The following is a 19389-nucleotide window of genomic DNA, read 5'->3' as shown; positions in this document are numbered from 1 at the left end:
TACCGTCGAAACATGTTTGTGAAAATTAAAAAAAAGTCGTATTATTTTTTAAAATTTCAACACCATAATCCTAACGAACCTCTTTTGATGGACAACCAGGGCCGTAACTCGCAAGAGGATTTTGACCTAAAATTAAAAACAAAATACGTTTGGTTGGGAAATAATCCCCAGTTGAACAAGATTGATTTTTTCAAGAAATACCTTATAAAAAATGTTAAAGAAAGAGTTTCAGAGTTTGTAGTTCTCAAAACGTTTTGAAGGGCATGCCCCCAGAACATCCTAGCAAAATCTTGCCTCGTCTACGCTAAAGGTCTGGTTATGGCCTTGACAACTCCTCCTTTTAAACATACACTGTAGTGGGAGCAAAGTAAATTTGTTTTTCTGTCACAATTTTTATCTTTTCAGACAAGCAAAATCCTTGAGTTTCACAAAAGAGTTTCTCTTGGCTACAGTCAACATCTTTCAGGATCACTAGCAATGTTGGCGCGCGCACAGAATGTCACGACACTTCCTGCATATCTGAAGTCTTTGCAAGTTTTTATGCGGGGTACATTGAAAGACTTGATCACGAAGGCAGTCAAAATTGTAAGTTACTATTATAAATAAACTTAAAAATATTCATTAATTACATAAAATTAAATGACCTGCTTTACAAATAGATACCATCCACTAAACGTTATCATCATATTTTGACATTCCTTTGAAATACTTTGTGGACCAATTGCAATCGAAAATCATGTTAGTGCGAAGGTGCAGAGGTCAAGTTAGGCTATGCACTTAAAACTGGCTGGAAAGTTTGAAAATATGGTATAAATTACAGACTCGTTTCTTCACGAGCATTTGCCTTTCATGATCATAAATGTTCATGAATGACTAGTGTAAAGCTACCCAGGAAATGTTGGGCTAGCAAGTAAAGTTATCGGTCTCGAAAGCTGAAACCTAGTCAACCTAATGGCCGTTACCATTCTGTAGTGAGCTATTCATCTCCCAATTAATAAAAAGATCCCCATCCCTTTTCTGCTCCTTTTCTTTGCAGTAAATAATATTCTTTTAAAATAATTATTTTTCAAACCTTTCATTTTAGGATCGAAAATTCAAAGGCCTTCCAGCCCTCGACACTACAGCTGGTCAGCAACAACACTCCTTTACAGCCATGCGCGATACTTCGTCCGTAAACACAGTGGCATTCCATATCTCACAGTGTGTCTTAAATGACTTGCTCGAAGTATCTTATCAAATGATGGTCGATTTCTTCAAAATCAGAAGTGGTTTGTAAATTCTCTTAAGTAATTTAACTCAAGTCTTGAATCAAGTTTATTAAGAGGACAGTCCTTCCTTCCCTCTTCCGTGCATGTGGGCGCCCATCGGCTGTTGACTGGATTTGGTATTTAGCTCAAACCTTTTAAAGAAGCAAACTATTGATGACAACCTGGGAAAAATGAATCCTTTTTTCAGAGTTATTTCTCGTGTGATCGCAGAAAGATGGATGCACGTATACTGAAAGTCGCTAAAACTCAAGAATTTAGTTACTTAGCAGTTGCCTCGCAGCCAACTCGTCGAGTTGAAATTAATGATTATGTCTTGTTCAAGACCTTGGACTTTTTAATATCTCAGCTTGCAAAATCAGAAGAAACCTATTTTTTCATGTGGTGATTTTCATGTATTTCTGATACCTTGTAAAAGAGTACTCCATAAGTCAACAGTTAGTAAAGTAATCAACTTCATGGATAGTTTGAAATTAGTTAATTTCAGCTTCACTACACAACAGACAGTATACGTATGATCCATTAGAGCTTATCTTGCATGTTTTCGTGCTTACCGTGCGCACCAGAATAAAGAAAATGAAGAAATCCTATAAAACACCCAGCAAGGAAAATTAAGCTTTCAACCTTAGAGAGAGTGATGAAAGAGCTACTGTTACTGCTCTTATTTTTAATTAGGGCAGTAACCTTACAACATATGTTACCTGAGAAACTATTCTTGAATAATTTTATTTCAGAAAAGACGTCAGAACAATAAAGAATTAGTGCTTGTGTTTTGTGTTATGTCAACTTATTTCCTTAACAGGGAGTTTGACAACTAGTTTCCTTCCCTGGTGTAACGTCGCCATGACGAACTGTTTTGCTGCCAAAAGTGCTGCTTGGCCATGTCAAAGGGATAAAGATATTAAAGCCTTACTCTCGGATTCTTTGATCAATTCTCGCGTCCTGGCAGAACAAATCTCCGTTGTCCGCGGCAACATGGTAAATTTAACCCCAACCCTTACATCGTTATATTTTTAGCCCAGCTTAAAAAAATAGAGCTAGCGTATGTTCAGTTACTTCGGACATTAATGTGTAGCGTGTTACGAGGGGCGTGCTCGTTGGTATTGTGAGGCGTTCATTGCCTGTCGTTGATTCCACGAGTATTTTCTTCCGTTCCCTCCCACCCAATGTGGGCTGAGTTTCCCGGTTGATTTTTTCTTCGTTTCTTGTCTGAAAATAAACTTCATTCCCAAAAAATGCTTGGTTAGTTTCTCTAGCGAAAGTACTAATTCAGTGATACTTACTCTAAACTGTTGTCAATTCCTGTGTTGTTTGCATACACAAATGTCATTTTCCCTCTATTCTGTACAGAATAAAGAAAGATAAACGTCAGAAAAAAAACCAGCTAAGACCACAAAAAGGCGAGTCGAGGAACAATGCAAAGTGGCATTAACTCCAATTCACCAAAATCATTATTTGAATTGCTTTCTTTAATTGTTCCAGTCTAGAAGATGGCCACCAAGTCCTTTCAATGCAACCAATATTGGATTTTTTGGGCCTCGTCCCAAACTCAACAAAACCGTCAAGGTAGGAAGAGCTGTTTAACTATTGCCCCATAGGAGGCCAAGGCCAAGGCTATTTTCATAATTTTTTTTGCTCTGGCCTGTTCTTTCTGGGTCTGTCCATCCTCGCAATAAACTGGCTGCTGCGATTTGATTCAGTTTGGTAAATACTGTTGCATAGCAACACACGAACCCTTAATATCGATGCGATCACGTGATATCTCTTGTCCATCACTTGAATTATTTTGTTTGGATGTACAAAAGAAAAATACTTTTTATTTCTTTGAGTATGGCCAACAAATCAGTTGCCACCTGATTTAAGATTACACATATGCATTTTTATTTTACCTGATAGCACGTCATTGTTGAGCTATGTACTTGAAATAAATTACCTGTAATATTAATACGTAATAAAATATCTTTTCCTTTGCTCGTTTAAAATCACTATTGTTATATTGACAAATAAATAACTGTTTATTCAAAGTTGTAACTATTGTTTAAAAAAAAAAACAATAAAACTGAAAAGATTTAAGATATTCTCAGTTCCTAATTCAGTTGCATGCCGAAGCGAAGCTAGTGCAATGAGTTTAGGCTTTCTAAAAGTTCCCTTAGATTTTCTTATCCTGATAGATTGTTGAATGATTTTTCAATCGGCTGACCGATAGGCCTTTATTCTGATGTCTAGACATTCAAGTAATCAAATGCGCTTTCTTTACCTCAGCCTGAACAGATCCTCAAAGCAAACATTCATATATTGAGAACCTTCGTCATACTGCTGGATAATTCCACCAATCAGCTGAGCCGTTTTCCTGTCGCTAAAGGACTGGTAACTACCCAACTGGTGGGTCTAGAAAGGACGGACAAGGACAGTAATAAGCCATTTGAAAAGAACTGTGACAATCATCAAATCGGTTAGTAGATATTGCGCCTTCGTGTAAGAGCAGTTTCCCCTTGAGTATCGAAAGTAATTTGATTTTACTTTGGTTTTGCATTACTACGCTCATTGATTGGCTTTAAAACATCACGCCACTTTCTCACCCAATTAGAAGTAAAACCAAAACCAATTGTGAGTTTACTCGCGCACGTTTTCGCGCGCTTGGTGACGACTACATGTAATTACTTTGAGTTTTGATTGGTTTACTGAATAGTAAGTGTCCCTTGTGATTGGTCAGAGTAATTACTTCGGTTTTGGATTTACGACACTCAACTAAAAGCTGCTCTAACGTGAAGAGAATGATTTAAGGCAATCCTGCAGTAACATTGGTAGAATAAAACACATACCTGTTTTTTATAAAGATCACAGAAGTTACTTATTTTTGCATGCAATAAAGTCGCGCAATCATCCAAAGTCGATGTGCTGGGAGAGAATTCCTTATAAATTGCAAACAAGATAACCGACTTCCAAAATTGTAGATAGCTTCACTTAGGCCTATTGCATGTGCTAAACAAATTGGACCTGAAACCTATTTTGTTTCTCGGTTTTTCAAAATGTCAGTACTCATCTGATAAAATATTTTTGTCATTCAATTCACAGAGTCGGCGAGGAAAACGGAGCATTGAACAACAAGACGGTCAAAAGAAAAACGACACTGACAGCAAACCTGCCAGTCGGTCTGTCCAAACCAAGCCTTTAAATTCAACGAGTATGGGGTCCTCTCCAACCATTGAAGATGTGGCTTTTCGAACTCAAATCATATTGGTTGACTTTTACACAAATGTTTTCCATCTGGCCAGCGATTTACGGAAAATTGCAGCTCAAACTTGCAATTAAAGGCGATTTTTTTTAGAAATGCAAAATTATTGATAGGTTAGCAACGATACGCTATATATATAATTTTGTATCATCCAGTGTACTTCCCATGGGAGATGATATATTGCTTTATAAAAAAAAAAAAAAAAAATTAAGTCACCCACCCCTGCGCTGGGTATAAAAAAATTTTTTTTTTTATAAAAAATAAAAAATTTCTCTATATGGATATCCCCTTTTCCCTTTTTTTTTTTTTCATACACACCCCCAAAAGGCGCGGTGTAAAGAGAAAAAAAAAAAAAACAAGAGAGATATTCCATAGAATACCACCCGAATGCGTTGCATAACTAGTATATATTGCACCAATATGCACAAAAAGAAGAAAAATGAATGTAAACGAGCATGTAGCTAGCACTCTTGAACTAATTAAAGTTGACGATAATTTCAACGAATGTGTATGACGATAAATGTGACTTGCGACTGTGCACCATTTAGCAGGGGAGGGATTCAATGGAAAAATTAATTTGAGAGGGCCCCCCCCCCCCCCTTCCCCAATTAAAGCGCATAGTTGCTCAAATAATTTTCACTCCCTTTCCGTCTTCTCCCTCTGTTCACAGTTTTTTTGTACATTTAAGAAATCAACTCATATTAGTTGACTTTTATTCAAATGTTCTGAATCTCGATTTATAGGAAATGAAGTAACAACTTATTCGCTTCGTTGACCGAAAAGAGGTTGAGGCAAACATTTATCGATATTCACTAAATGCGAGATGAATAACTGTTTGATACTCCATTTGCATCAACAAATTAATTAAAACATGTTTAGTTAAACCAGGTTTACCAAAAATGACAATGAAAACAACGCAGATACTTGCCACTAATTAGCTACATCGATTGGCACAGAGTCGCAACAGACAATTCCAGGAATTGTGCATTAAAAAATGCACAAAAGAAGTATATAGTACATTTTTTTGCAGATTCTTTTGGTTGATCATTGCTGTTAAGGTAGAAGTAAAGTAATTTCCGTCATCGGATCTGCCACTCTATTCCCATGGATGGTGAGTTCCGCGCAGCATTATTAAATACCCACAAACTATTTCTTGAGAACATATTCTGTACAAAAGTCTTCTTAGTCATTTAAGTATTTCGGTATGATAAAATTTGTATGGTAAACTTTGAAGTCATCTTTACCTAGAGTACCTAAAGGTATAACAACTGTGTCGTGTCTTAGCAACCATGCCGTTAACTCTTATCATCACTAAGCAGCAGATGAATATGGCAACTTAGTCAGAACTTATCGCTCAACCAAAATGTACGATTCTGTGGCGTGTTTATACCTCTGAAAAATTAAACCAAAAGAAACTGCTCTTGTTAAACTGTAGTAAGCACAATGCCGGAAACATTTTTAATTTTAAATTGTATTTTAATTTTTAATTGTAATTCGTATCGTCTTCTGTACTTCCGACAGAAATAGCATTAGAATGTCACGATAGTGGTCAAATATGTGGCATAGAATCTGAGGATACATTATTTTCTTATAGCTGCACAGATTAAACCGGAAAAAGACACAGAAAGAAATAGCCCCCCCAACCCCCTTTTTTTTTTTTTTTTTTCCCCAGGGCGCTAATCGAATAAATACGGTAGTAGAAAATCAATACCCGGCAAGTTTTAAACGTTTAAATACAACTCAAAACAAGAATCTATAACTTTGATTTTCACTACTTTTATTTTCAACCACTTTCAGAGGCTTACATTTAGGAATACAATTTTACCTTGTTTTTTTAATATTTCGTTTCGTTTTGCCAATCTTAAAAATCTCACGGAGATAAAAAGCTACGCTGCAATCATACAATGATAAACAACATTTTAAAGCAAATATTGCCTTACTGGTAGTTCAAAGAACTTTCACAATTCCTCGGTTGTTATTTTTATACTCCCCGAAACTATTTAATTCACCAACAGAAAAAAACATTTTTCCCCTCCTGAGCTTCATAACATCGTGGGAGTGATAAAGTTCGAGACATTATTTCGTTGGGCACAATGTCTTGGTAACTTTTAAGAAATCCACTTGCATTTTGACAATGTTGGAGTAGAAATCGTCCAACATGGTAGCCGCTTGCAGAGCAATGTCATGTAGTGATAAAGTTGTCGCCGAGGGTCTTGTTGTCGCGGAGCTCTGGGCACTAGTACGCACACCAAGGAAGCTGCGTGTTGCGTTAATGGCAGCGCTTTTGATGGGACGGATGACCGCTGTACGAGGTTGGCCGGGCTGTAATAAAGAAATAAAACCTACATTACATTATGTAATTATGTTTAAAAAATAGTATAAGAAATAGAATAGCAATACTAGTGAGGAAACAATTTTTGAACTTTGCACTATTGATAGTGGGGAACAGGGGAATATTGAAAGTTATATGTATTTCATTTACCTTTTGTACTGCATTTTGAATAGTTTGAATTAAATTAATGGTTGTGCCAGCTTTCCATTTGATTTCTTGAAGCTGATGTGTCACATCCCTAGCAGCTGTGAAGGCACCAAATTGCCTTTTGAATTTGCTTATAATCGGGAGAAATGCTTTCAAAATTCGACAGTTCATGTCCAACGTGCTTTGAGCCTGAAAAAAAAAAGAAACGTTGAGTCAGTATTGCTTCAAAAAAGCATGGTGTTGTGTTAAATATCGAAATTTGATTCGCTTTAAGGTCAATAATTGACAGTCCTATTTCTTTCATGTATCTGTTAATTTAAAGCTGATTCCTCACTTACTATTAAATGTTAATTGTCTGGAATATTAGAGTTAATTCCGTGCAAAACAAAATCTCAAATTGTTCGTCAATTCCAGAAATGTCTAGAGTCAGTACGAAAACCAAAGAAGGTTCTTACCGTAGTTTTATTTATACTTTGTTGATTTGGGAACGCTGACAACTGTACGTCTGCTGTCTCGTAGCTGTAGTTGAACCAGCTTTTCCCCTGGAGTGAAAGTAATAAAACATTATTAAATTTTCGACTTGCAATTGCTACGGGAGTGGGGGACGTAAAAGACAGGCGGCTATGCTGTATTGTGCATCCTTACTGCGCAGAATTTTGCGCGTAATTAGCGAGCGCACGAAAACAAAATGGCGGCTTTTTTCTATCTGACTCTTTAGCTCGCGAGAGAGATAAATCGTTGTTTTCTCGTAAGCGGGTGTGGTGATCTATCAGTTGTTTCTCGTATTTGGAGTGCAGTGATCAAATTCTTTCTATAGAATGATAAATATCAATTTCTATGTTTGAAAAATAAATTATCACCGGAAACGTGTACTTTGCCAGACTCGCAAAGGAATTGTTAAGGAATTATACGGTATATACAAGGTCTTCCTGCTTCTAAACGAATATGATGACCCCCCTTTTTTAATTTCAAAATTTAAGTTCCCTAAAGGTAATCAACCAGTAGGCAAAGTTGGCTGAAAATCTATGTTCAGTTCTATTTCGGTGGAATGACCTTAATATAACTCAGGATTAAACACAGTTGAATTAATATTACAATAATAAATAAGTTATCGACCTTTCTTAAAAATTAAAATGCTAAGACATGCAACTTTTATTGAAGATACTTACAATTATTGTTTCCTTTGTCTTAAGCAGGTCCACTCCCAATTTTAGCAACATCGGAAACAATCTACTCAATTGTTCTCTAGTGTTCTTATCCAGTTGACATACTTTCTGAGTTTGTATCATGGAAATAGCCATCGAAGTGCAAAAGACAGAAAATAAAACTACAAAGAAAATAATGAAAAATAACAGTTAGTTATGCAGTCAACTCCTGATCACGTGTGCGGGAAAATGTTCGTAAAATCAAACAGTCAATTTTGAAGCTGATTGGCTCAAAAATCTTTGCTGTCATTGGCTGGAATATATCATATGAGTTTTTTAGCCAATTGTAAAGCTTGTTATGCTAGCACTAGCTCAAATTTAAAAGAGAAAACATAAAAAAATTCTATAGTTCTGAATGATTTTTATCTAATTTATGCATATGGACAATAGTTGATGTGATGTCTTATAAGATTTTATCAACTTAATAAATGTAGATGTAGATGTAGATGATTTAGAGATGTCGAGCCGAGCAACTTCTGTAAACTTGTAATTAACGCAGTAAAGAACTTCTTCTCGCAAATGGTTAGTTGCTCACAGTTAATAATAATAATAATAATAATAATAATAATAATAATAATAACTTTATTTATCCTGGTAGACCGGTCAGTCTCAGGAGATTGACTGGTATCAATCGGTGACCAGTAAAAAGCATAAAATTTACAAAGCATAAAATTTAAAAGCATAAAAAATTACTACATAAAATTACAATTACAAATCTAAAAACTGTGAAGCTTGTTCGTTTAGGACGTGGCTTAACGACGATAATTATTTTACCTTGTACTCAGACAAAAGTGAACCAAACGCAGTCTATCGATTAAATCAAAAGGCTTGTTAGGTGTCGAAAAACGCTCACCTTTCATGGTTTGAGGACGTTCTTTGATCTTCTTTTGATATTCTGTTCTTCTTAATTCGTAACGTTGAAATTCTGCTATGACCAGTCGACCTCAGCATAGTTATATACTAATTGCACAGTTGAAATCTTCCAAAATTAGATACTTTACTAAATAGTTATTAGAGGCCAGATCAGTCCCTTCACGAGGAATCTCATCCGGTTTAACAGGTGCATTGTGTTCCTCTGGACTCTAATTCGGCTACCGGCCGTGCTCCGCGGCTTATTGCCAAGGAAGAAGAAACTGTAAAGAAGGGGATTTTCCTTGAGTGCGACCACGTACGGCATTGTGGATTTCATTTACGTTTCCTTGTAGATTTGCAGAGTTTTGACGAATGCATCTACGAAAGACTTTCTATTGTGGTGTAAGTCTCATCTGTTACATTCATAATCAATTGAATAAATATATCTTGTGAAGTTAAAGCCCAGTGCAGTTGGTTTGTTCCATCAAGTCTTTGAATCATAGCTTTAGGTATTGCATATAGCATTTGAAACAAATCGTATAAGAACTTGTATTTAACAATACACACTAAATACGTTGACACCTTAACATGAAAGGTTCTTATCTTATCTTATTATTATTATCTTATCTCACTTTTCTGATTCGGGATATCACTTAAACTGATTCACAAACGCAGGTGTTTCATTCGATAAGTAGCATTCTACATTGATTTCTGTCGTTCTTTTTAACACCTGGTCCTAGCTATTTCGCACAGTTCTTAATTCTAAAACCTAAAATACAATAAAGTTTAGTTTTATCAGAAAACTTATGTGAGAGATTGATGCGTGTGGGTTATAACATCTTCTTGTATACGACTTCTTATCAGGCTGATAAAAGACGTATTTCCTTACTGATCGTGTTATGATAATCGATGCACCTGTTTAATCGATTGTTATTGTACCCCGTAAACGTTTTCAGCATACTATAAATATCCTCGTATTTTACCAATAAATTCGATTTAATTTGTCTTCAGTACAATATTGAATTTAGTTCATGACACGCTTGTAATATATCCGCGGGTTAAATGTTCTTTTGCCAAAAAACGGTTACGTTAATTTATAAATAAGTAAAATTTAGAGGGGATGCGCTAAGATTTAAAGGGGTTGTATATGCAGCATGTTTTTAATCGGACTGTAATTTCAATATATATTTATTGGGCAATATTATAAATACAGCGGTGGAGTGCTAATTTATTCTCGTTTCGTTCTTCATTTGTTGAACAATGAATACACGTAAACAAGTTGATCATTTGAATAAATTATAAGTTACTGTTATTCCAAGAAAAGGTCTTCTAACCATGAAGCCTAAGTTTGATTCAGGCCAAACTTCTCTTGATTCACCTACATGAGCCAGGCGTTGTCGCAATTTTAAATACGGTATCATTAAACAGTATTAATTGTAATCTTATCTTATAAATCCAATATTACATCACTTTAAAATTTTGATATTTATAATGCATAAACAGTATCGTATTTATATGCGTGGGAGATTTCCTTTCAAATGTTAGTGCATCCCCTTTAAATCTTGTGCAATAACCAAGTATCCAGGATGATACGAGAATGACTAAAATTGCAGCCAGGAACATCCACGTTAAAAATAACGAATGGTTTAGACATAAGCTTTTTATAAAGTTTAAAACGAAGGAAAACACCAGAAGAGACGCTTGAAGGCTTTGAATTCTCATCGGCTAGATCGATGGAGTAAACTTGAAGTTTTTCGATGGAAGCGTCTTTTTTAATAAGGTTTGATGTAAAATTGCTTGTTTTTCAACGGATTTTAAAAAGCCAGTATCAAACCATTCATAGAGTCTTGAGTTGTGAATTTTAAAACTTGCCACTGAATAAAATTTAAATTCGTCCGATTGAATACAATGATGTTTTTCTGGCTGTATTTTCGTTGTATTAGTGAACCATTATATTAAACACGTTTAGTCCGGGGAAATGAAATGCTGACAGGATACATTTTTAAGAAGGATAATGAAAATTGCTCAACGTTCTTTAAACCGCATGTCCGTATATAACAAGGTTTGACTTCTGTGTGTATAGCGTAAATTTGCATGCATTCAGGTGCTGAATATGCAGTGGCCTCGCTGTTCTCGGCCCCTAGTGATGTCCGAGAGCCATCTGTGGGGTTTCACTTCCAGCCCCCACTTATGAGCAATCAATCAGCAACATCGAACTGAACTATAAAAGGGCAGTTTAATGAAACATTATACCTTCAAACCAAAGGACTTCTTTGGTCTGAAGTTTGACTCCTTTAAATAGTTATCGTTGCTTAGATAGAAAAACATTGACAGGGTAATAGGAAATCAAACAGAAACAAGGATAAGTACAGGATTTGCGCCGAAGATTGAGCTCAGGGGTTTTAAACGACGAACTTGAGAAATTTTAAGCGACTTGTTCCTTTCAGTTTGCGTCATCAGTACAAATAACTAGATTTTCAGACCACCTATTTTCATTTTCAAATTCAAAGTATGTTAAAACAGTTTACCGTTTCGTACAATTTCCGTCGGAAACAATAAGATAATGCACTGAAAACGAAGGCGAGTAGTAGAAACTCTTAAAGGACTGCAGTCCAAAACCTACCTTGTTACGTACTTTTAAGCCAAAAATAAAGCAAAATTAGTCCTTAAATGAGCAACGAGCGCGCAATTTTGTTATATCAGTGAATAGAAAACAGTGGGAGAACCAATCAGATTCGCGGATTTCCAATAGAACACGACTGAGTTTCTACTAAGTGTGGTTCAATTAATCTGTATTTTAGCAGTTTTCTTTATGAGTTGTGCACTAATTGTTCACATTTATTCCAAGGTGCCGTGGGCAATTTTTCGTATGCAAATTATCAGCCTACAATAATGCGATGAAATGAACACAAAGGGATATGAACTAGAGGAGGGGGGGGGGGGGTTAGTTAGAGAGGAGGGGGAGTTAGGGAAGAGTGAAAGTTATTTGACTCAGCGTGTACACGCTTAAATGATGTGGTCACTCCCAAGTTCATTTTTCACTGAATCCGTCCCCTGCTAAATATCGCAGTCAGAAACACATTAATTTCTCAATTATTACTGTCACGCGTTTTTGTTGAGATTATCGATAACTTTATTAAGTTTAACATTGCTACATGCAAGTGTACATTTTTTTAACCTTTATCATTCAGTGCCATATTAGTGTAATATAACGATATATCATCTTCCATAGGAAGTACAGTGGACGATACGAGTTACATCTTGCGTATCGTTGCTAACTTAGCAATCATTTTGCATTTCCTTAACTGTGCTTTAACAATAAAATATCTCTCTTAATTGCACGTTTGTGCGGCAATTTTCTGTAAATCGCTGGCCAGAGTCAGGACATTTGACCTGAAGTCAACAAGTATCAGTTGAGTTCGACGAGCCACATCTTGAATGGTTGGAGTGCTCGTACTTTTCATATTCAAAGGTTTGGTTTTGATAGGCCGAATCGCCGGTTTGTTGTTGGTGTTTGTCTGTTGGCCGCCTTGTGGTACAGTGCTCGTTTTTCCTAGTCGGTTCTGTTAAAGAGAATGAGACAAAAAACATTTCTGTGGGGGAACAAATGCACTTTTTACCAAATCTTCCAGAAGCACTTGGAGAGTTTCTGATTCTTATAACCAATGCAAAAATAAAAATGAAGTGAGCTCCAGCGAGGACTCCAAAAATTGTCACACCAGCATGGTGCAAAACATCCACCTTGTTGCTTAGCAACATCAGTGACGAAAACGTGGAGCTCAGTCAATTATGGAGGACGGGATTTAGCCCGACAAGATTACATATGGCTTAACACGACTAAAAAGTAATGTTGAAAGTGTACAGTTTGCTATATTCCTTCCCCTCTGCAAAAGAAAGAAGACCTATCGACCACCCTGATCAATATACCCTTCAATTATATCCCATCATCCTTGCAACTTACAGTGCGGACACTCGAACCATGAACACTTGGACATTTTTTTGGGCCTTTTTTGACGGTTAGCCAATGAGAGCTCTTCTTATAAACAAAAGGATTAACATTTTTTAAGCGCCGTCCAATCACAGCGGTTGCGGGGAAATATAATGTGAGTTTTTTTATGTCAGCGACTCGGCAATATTTTGAATGTGAAATGGCCTACGCGCCTGCTAAACTAGCTACGCTGGAAAGTACATATTTTTCGCTAAAATCAAGTTATCTTTCAAGATTTTATCGCCACCGTCGGAGTCTTTTTTATTCCTGTTTGGCAAAGGTGAATGCAAACTCGGTGTTCATCGACAGGAAGGGATCTACCGCTACGACAATGGTAAAGCTCTGCCTCAAGTTTATCGGGAAAGAATGCTTGGCAGATCTACATCATCAAGGGTTTTCGCGAAGACAAATTTCAAAAAATATGCGAGTTAGCGTCGGATGTGTAAATAAAGTTGTTCAATCTTACGAAGACAGCAACTCATCTCTGGCTGGGCTGCGAAAAACACCGGTTCGAAATAAAATGTCAATAGATGTTGTCGAATATGTGGTATCAGAGAAATTATGTAAACCTAGCGTGTATACAAGTGAGATTCAACAGCGGCTGTTGTTAGATTAGCGAAGCTGTGTCCAAAGTAAGTCTAGCAAATTCAATCGCATCCTACTTCAGAAAATGCGGCTACGTGACTGACAACTCAGATTTTTATCTTACACATAAAAACAAATAAACTCACTCTTACCGCTAACATGGCCAAACAACGTAGATTTTCTTCAAATGCAGGCGCAGATTAGACAAGATAGAACAAACTTCATTGAATAGAATAGAAATTGTTCTGATTCAAAATAAGTCCAGCAAATAGCATACTTCAGAAAACACGGATATGTCTGATTCTGTTGCTATTTTTATCTTATCCGTGGGAACAAATAAACTCGCTCTTGTTGCTATACAAATGTAAGTTTCCTTCAAGCGCAATAAGACACAGTTATTGTCACGTTCTAGTAGTCTAAAAGTCAAACTTTATTTTTGTACAGCACAATCACAACGGGAAATGCATGAACTAATGTCTGAACCAATTACAGTGTACCGGCACATTATTTGAAGCCGAAATGAAAACACGCAAAAATAAAAACACAACAGGGAACATATCAAACGCAGTTTAGTGCAGCATAACATGAGTAAAGTACAACTTTACCATTTGCATGCATTCCTTTTTTCCGCTCACTGCACTCGGAGAGGGTCAACAATTCCATGTTTATACTCTTCGATAACACTTGGCAATCTCCAGTCATAATTTTCCTCTAATAGAAGTTTATTTCGCAGCGCTCGCTGAACCCGTCGCTGAAGAATCATCAAGTCTCTATCCAAGGCAGAACGATCTAAATATTTCGCTGGATTCTGTTTCTTTAGATCGACGTGGTCGCATAAATAGCAAAGAACCTTGATTTAGTTCGTTGGCAGGAAGCGCTCTTTGCTTTCGTATACTACTATTCAACTTCCTTTAGTTCACGCTGTACGGTGCGAATATCGATAATCAATTCTGGGTGTTTTTCCTTTAGCTTACAAGAGTTGACATCATTACAAGGACTTTTCTTTTGGATGTTGTTGAGTTCGGCCTCTAATTAATACGCGTCTTTCCGCAAGTAACAGCTTATCAGGAGACGGAAAGAACGAGTCCAAATCCTCAGATTTCATGTATTAAAGCCAGTGACCTTCGTGAGCGGAACCCTCTGTTTTCCAACTGGAGCGAAAGTCTTTCTAATTTCATGCTTGGAGATAATGATTTGAGCCACATATAAATTTCACTCTTGTCAGCCATGAATCGGTATGTTTCACTCTCAATAAATGTACCAGCCTCGTTATGAAGTCACTTCGTGATTGGATGATGGCAAAAAAGCGGGAAAAAAGGCCTTGGTGTTCACGGTTCGAGTGTCCGCACTGTAAGTTTAATTCGGCTTTTCTGGAGTTAATAAAAGGGTGGTTTCTACTTTTGCAATAAGCCTAAGTGACTTCACTTTTTCACCAAATGTATAAAGTTTTTCTTAACTATGACTAAGGGCCGAATCGCACTAGCGGACAAGTTTAAAATTTCATGACATTTCCGACAAAAACAAAATTGTCGCGACGAGTCAGAGACATCTTGAAGAGAACAAAAGGTGAAATTATTAGTACAATAGCTTTGCACGTGCTTCTGGCATCCCTGTACATTTCTCAGCACGGCCGTCTTGGGCAAACATCAAATATGCATTACCACGCGGTAAAAAATTCTAAAACAATTCGCATTTAAAGTACGCGTGTTCTCATGCAGTATAATTATGAGTCGTCTCAGGATAACTTTTTCTTTTCTCATTCTTACATTAACCCGAAACACTTCACTTATAAATATGCTTTGCTTATCGCGGAAAGATTTTGCGGCTGAATTATGATAGTGAGAGCCACATCACTGTGCATACTATCCCAACAATGTTTTAGTGCGTGCTGTTTTTCGGTGCAATTTGGGCCAAACACAATAGCCAATTGTTATCTAGCATTACGAGGGGCATGGGAATGCGACTTGTCATGAATTGTCCTGCCTTGAGGCATGACATCGGCCCCGGCCCTTTGATGATTTGTCCGTTTTGACAAAATTTGCCCTTGTCCAGCAAGTCGTTCGCACTTTTTTTTGCGAATGTTTGACAAAATGTATCGCGCGTGCAACGCGGACCAATCATAAGACAACTGCTTCTTTGTTTTCCTGAAATGTTGGACAAGTTCTAGGTCTCAAAAAACGCAATCGCACTTGTTTACTGTAACAAGTGACACATTAATGATGAAATCTACCAATTGTTACAAAATTTGTCCGCTAGTGCGATTCGGCCCTAAGTTTGTGCTCAGAGTGCGACCTAACTGCGTGCAAAATGTTGTTTCGAGATAGCCAGTATTTGTTCTAATCGTTTGATGAACCAATCAAGACATTTGTTCTACCCATAATTAGATAATAAATGGATCATGTACGTAAAATATACTTTCCCCAGCTATTTCAAATTTAGCCAAAGATTCAAAAACTACTTACAAACGTTATGATGGCAACAATATATCTTAAATAGCTGTTGAGTGTTTTTGTCTGTCTCTTTAGATCCACCAGTTTGTTAGTTACCAGCTCTTCAACAACTTGAAAACTTCTCAGCTGACTTGTAGAATTGTCAATCAACAAGATGAAGGTCCTCAATGTACGGATGTTGGCTTTAAGAATCTGTTGAGGCTTAAAAATAGAGGCCAGTTAACTTGAGCTTTAGAACTCGATCAGAGAACGATATGCTACAAAATAGACTTTTTTTATAAAAATAGTTGTGCTTTATTACTTGTTTTATTCAATTCCAATTAGTTACTAGTGCTACACCTTTAGCTTATAATGCGTTAATTACAACGTTGACCTAGCTTCGCTGTACATTTAGAACTAGTATCAAAGACAACTCTTAAAATAAAGCACAGTAAACTCGTAAATAAAGCTTATGTTTAGACAAACATATCTAGATAAAAGTAGGTCAAGACTGTTTTGGAAAAAGGTTAAAAAACGCACTACACCAACTCGCGTATGTTGTACCCAGTTTTTCTTTATTTTCGATGGAGTGAATTAAAACTGTTGTTTTAGCAATTCTTGCAGAGCTATCTAAGAATTTCCGTTTCTTATTGCCAAAACAAAAAATAATTCGAGCATCAGTGCAAGATACGTCACGTGATCCTGCGCAAAATGAGGTACCCCTTTGACAAGAGTTTCTATATTTTGCATGCAATCACAAAGCGACTACCGAAGAAGAAAATTTTCTCAGGCTTGATCTCGAATTTACATATATAGTTACTGTTAATTTTCCAGAGCAAAAGAAAAACAATAATAAATAAGTCCATTGCGTTTGGGGTTCTAATTTAAAAGCTGTGCTTACCTTAATTGCGGTTTTGTTGGATCTCCGACGAGGCCCAAAAAAGCCAATGTTGGTCGCATTGAAGGGGCTTAGTGGCCATCTTCTAGACTGAAACAATCAACATTTGTTATAGCCTTTTTGAAAACAAGCTCAAACGAAAAATTGGTACACAGTAAAAAACGTTTATCACGAGAGAGTAGATATCACTAAGGAAAATGATCTTTTAACTTACCATATTGATGCGGAGAGCAGAGATTTGTCCTGCCAGAATTCGAGACAGACTTAAGGCGTCTGAGAGTCTTCTACGAACAAGTTTATCACTTTGGCATGGCCACGATTGTGAAGACACAGTCACGGTGAAAATGGCGCAGATAAGGAAACTGAATGTTAAACTCCCTAAAAAAGGATTGGCATAGAAAGAATGCATACATACATTTAATCCATGCTAAGAGCGTTGTTAGATATTTCTAATGGAGACTTTTCAGTGCACATTGGTTGCGTCTCCCTTCCTCTGTTACTCCCTCTTACTTAGTGGCATATATTTTTCGATGGTATTGCTCTGAGAAATTGGGGATGCTAATAAAGAGTTGCTCTGAATACTGAAATGGAATAATTAGTTTTGAAATTTAAAGGTGACATTTTCTGGATCAGCTTTGCCTAAATTGCTAAACGTGACGTAAATAAACCTTCTTAATCTTCCATGAACTTAGCTATCTTTTTTAGTTTTTGGTTTTCTTATGAGAGGTACTACACCTCTTTTGTTGTTTATCAGTAAACTACTGTAGTGTTTGGACATTTAACTTTGAAATACAGATGAAAAAAGACCGAAGATTGTACTCCCGGTGATTCTGCAGCACTGAGCATATTTTCTTTAGGTATGGTAACAGAAATCGCTTACTCTTGCCTTTCATCTTTAGTAACTTGAAAGTAAATTGTTTTAGCAAAGCCACTTTGAGGTTTAAAAAAACCGATTAATCTCTACTAACGGAGCTGTTCTCCTTTTATACTTGCAAAGTTTAGTCATTTATCCCTGTTTAATTTTTTAACATGGTAAGGAAGTTTAAAATACTTTGTCAAGGTTTAAAAGTAGTCCATATCCTGGATAGCAAGCTGATTTCACCGGACGAGTGGGTTATGCAGCAGCTGTTCGAGTGTTAAGTCTTCCCTTATCACAACTTTTACTACACAGCCATTTCTTTCTTTCTTCAAGTAAAAAATAAGTTTTAAAAAAGGACAGAAGTTATTTTTGTTCATTTTTCTTCAAGTATGCTCTTTGATATAGATTTGTTAACCTGCAGGCGCAATCAAAAATTATCCCTTCCCGTCTCCTTTCGCGCTTGTGTTCCGTAACGTTCCATTTGGAGATTATCTTTGATTTGACCCTTGAATTCAATAATTCAAGAGTGAGTAATCATCTTCCAATTTCTTCTTTTGCTAACATTTTGCTATTGACAACGCAGGTTACAATAAAATCTTCAACTTGGCAATGTTGTCGTTCATGATTTACCATAACATACTTTGGAAACGATCAGTATTGAATAGGTAGTGTGTTTGGTGATCGAATACTTTAATTATTTTGACCTTGACGCTCATTTTCAAAAGTTAGAAAATGTATGCACGATACAACATTTTTTATTGCAAAGTTGAAATAATTATAATGATAAAATAATGCTTTGTAAGGCACATAAAGGAAGCTGAAAGCTGAATAAATATATTTTTAGGGAAACCTGCATTCTTTAAGATGATCTGTTTGTGAAAAGCTGTTTACGTACATCATTAATAATTGAGTTACTACTACGTTAACAGGTAACATCTTATTTTTTGTTTCAATCGATTCATAAAAATATTTAATTTCTTACCCTTATTCCCTAAATAAGAAAACGGTGCTTTTTTTTAAATCCAATAAGATATATTAAACTTTTTCATATCTTTCAACACAGATGCAATTTAGAAGTACAAGAAATGTGCTTTTACAGTTTACTAATACTTTTTGGACCGAAACAAAGTAAATTATGTGCGGATTAAAGCTTAGGATAAATTTCGTGAAAAATATGTTTCTAAAGAACAGCTTCCCTTGTGTCATTTAATTTTTTACTTGTGTGTGTTGTAGCGCTTTATATCTCTCTTATACAAACTAAATATAAATCAAACTTTCCTCGTTTGCGCTTTTAAAGACTGCCTTTAAATCTCTTTATGCGCGCAACTTGAAATATGAAAATTGATTTTAACTTTGGCAGCTCGGCAACTTGTTTTAACTTTACAAAAGTTTCATCAAAAACACAGATTTGCAAAAAATTCAAATATGGATGCTAACACTCCTGCGTTTTGCATCCTCGCGTTTTACCGCCTTTTAGAGCTTTTCTGAGAATATCGAATGTCCAAGATGGATTTATTGTAATTTAGTGACGCTTTTCAAGGTTATTTTAAGGTATTTCACATGAAAGGGCCCAGCAGGATTCAGCTGTTAAGTA

General features: G+C 36.3%; 3 protein-coding genes across 4 annotated transcripts; 1 reads left to right on the top strand and 2 right to left on the bottom strand.

Annotated features, from left to right (window-relative positions):
* Positions 1-1150: 1150 nt before the first annotated feature.
* On the top strand, positions 1151-4677 carry LOC144643236 (uncharacterized). Its single transcript, XM_078502434.1, has 5 exons — positions 1151-1268; positions 2068-2243; positions 2748-2831; positions 3528-3717; positions 4341-4677. The coding sequence occupies exons 1-5, from the start codon at positions 1154-1156 to the stop codon at positions 4364-4366; spliced, it is 591 nt and encodes a 196-aa protein (XP_078358560.1). The 5' UTR covers positions 1151-1153; the 3' UTR covers positions 4367-4677.
* Positions 4678-6576: 1899 nt separating this feature from the next.
* LOC144642172 (uncharacterized) lies at positions 6577-9044 on the bottom strand. The gene is made up of 5 exons (XM_078501158.1): positions 9038-9044; positions 8149-8306; positions 7435-7521; positions 6983-7168; positions 6577-6822 (listed from the first exon to the last, which is right to left on the bottom strand). Exons 1-5 carry the CDS (start codon positions 9042-9044, stop codon positions 6577-6579), a joined length of 684 nt encoding a protein of 227 aa, XP_078357284.1.
* Positions 9045-12159: 3115 nt separating this feature from the next.
* On the bottom strand, positions 12160-17414 carry LOC144643228 (uncharacterized). 2 transcript variants are annotated; one of them, XM_078502425.1, is made up of 4 exons: positions 17151-17414; positions 16940-17026; positions 16072-16260; positions 12160-12599 (listed from the first exon to the last, which is right to left on the bottom strand). In XM_078502425.1, exons 1-4 carry the CDS (start codon positions 17343-17345, stop codon positions 12369-12371), a joined length of 702 nt encoding a protein of 233 aa, XP_078358551.1. In that variant the 5' UTR covers positions 17346-17414; the 3' UTR covers positions 12160-12368. The 2 variants fall into 2 exon arrangements, with proteins under 2 accessions (XP_078358551.1, XP_078358552.1); XM_078502426.1 differs by lacking the exon at positions 16940-17026.
* Positions 17415-19389: the final 1975 nt, after the last annotated feature.

Source organism: Oculina patagonica, chromosome 2 (assembly GCF_052425735.1).
Source record: "Oculina patagonica isolate OP01 chromosome 2, crgOcupat, whole genome shotgun sequence".
In the NCBI taxonomy this organism is placed as follows: Eukaryota; Metazoa; Cnidaria; class Anthozoa; order Scleractinia; family Oculinidae; genus Oculina; species Oculina patagonica.
The sequence above is the reverse complement of the archived record's forward strand: the minus strand, read 5'-3'. Positions and strand labels throughout refer to the sequence as shown.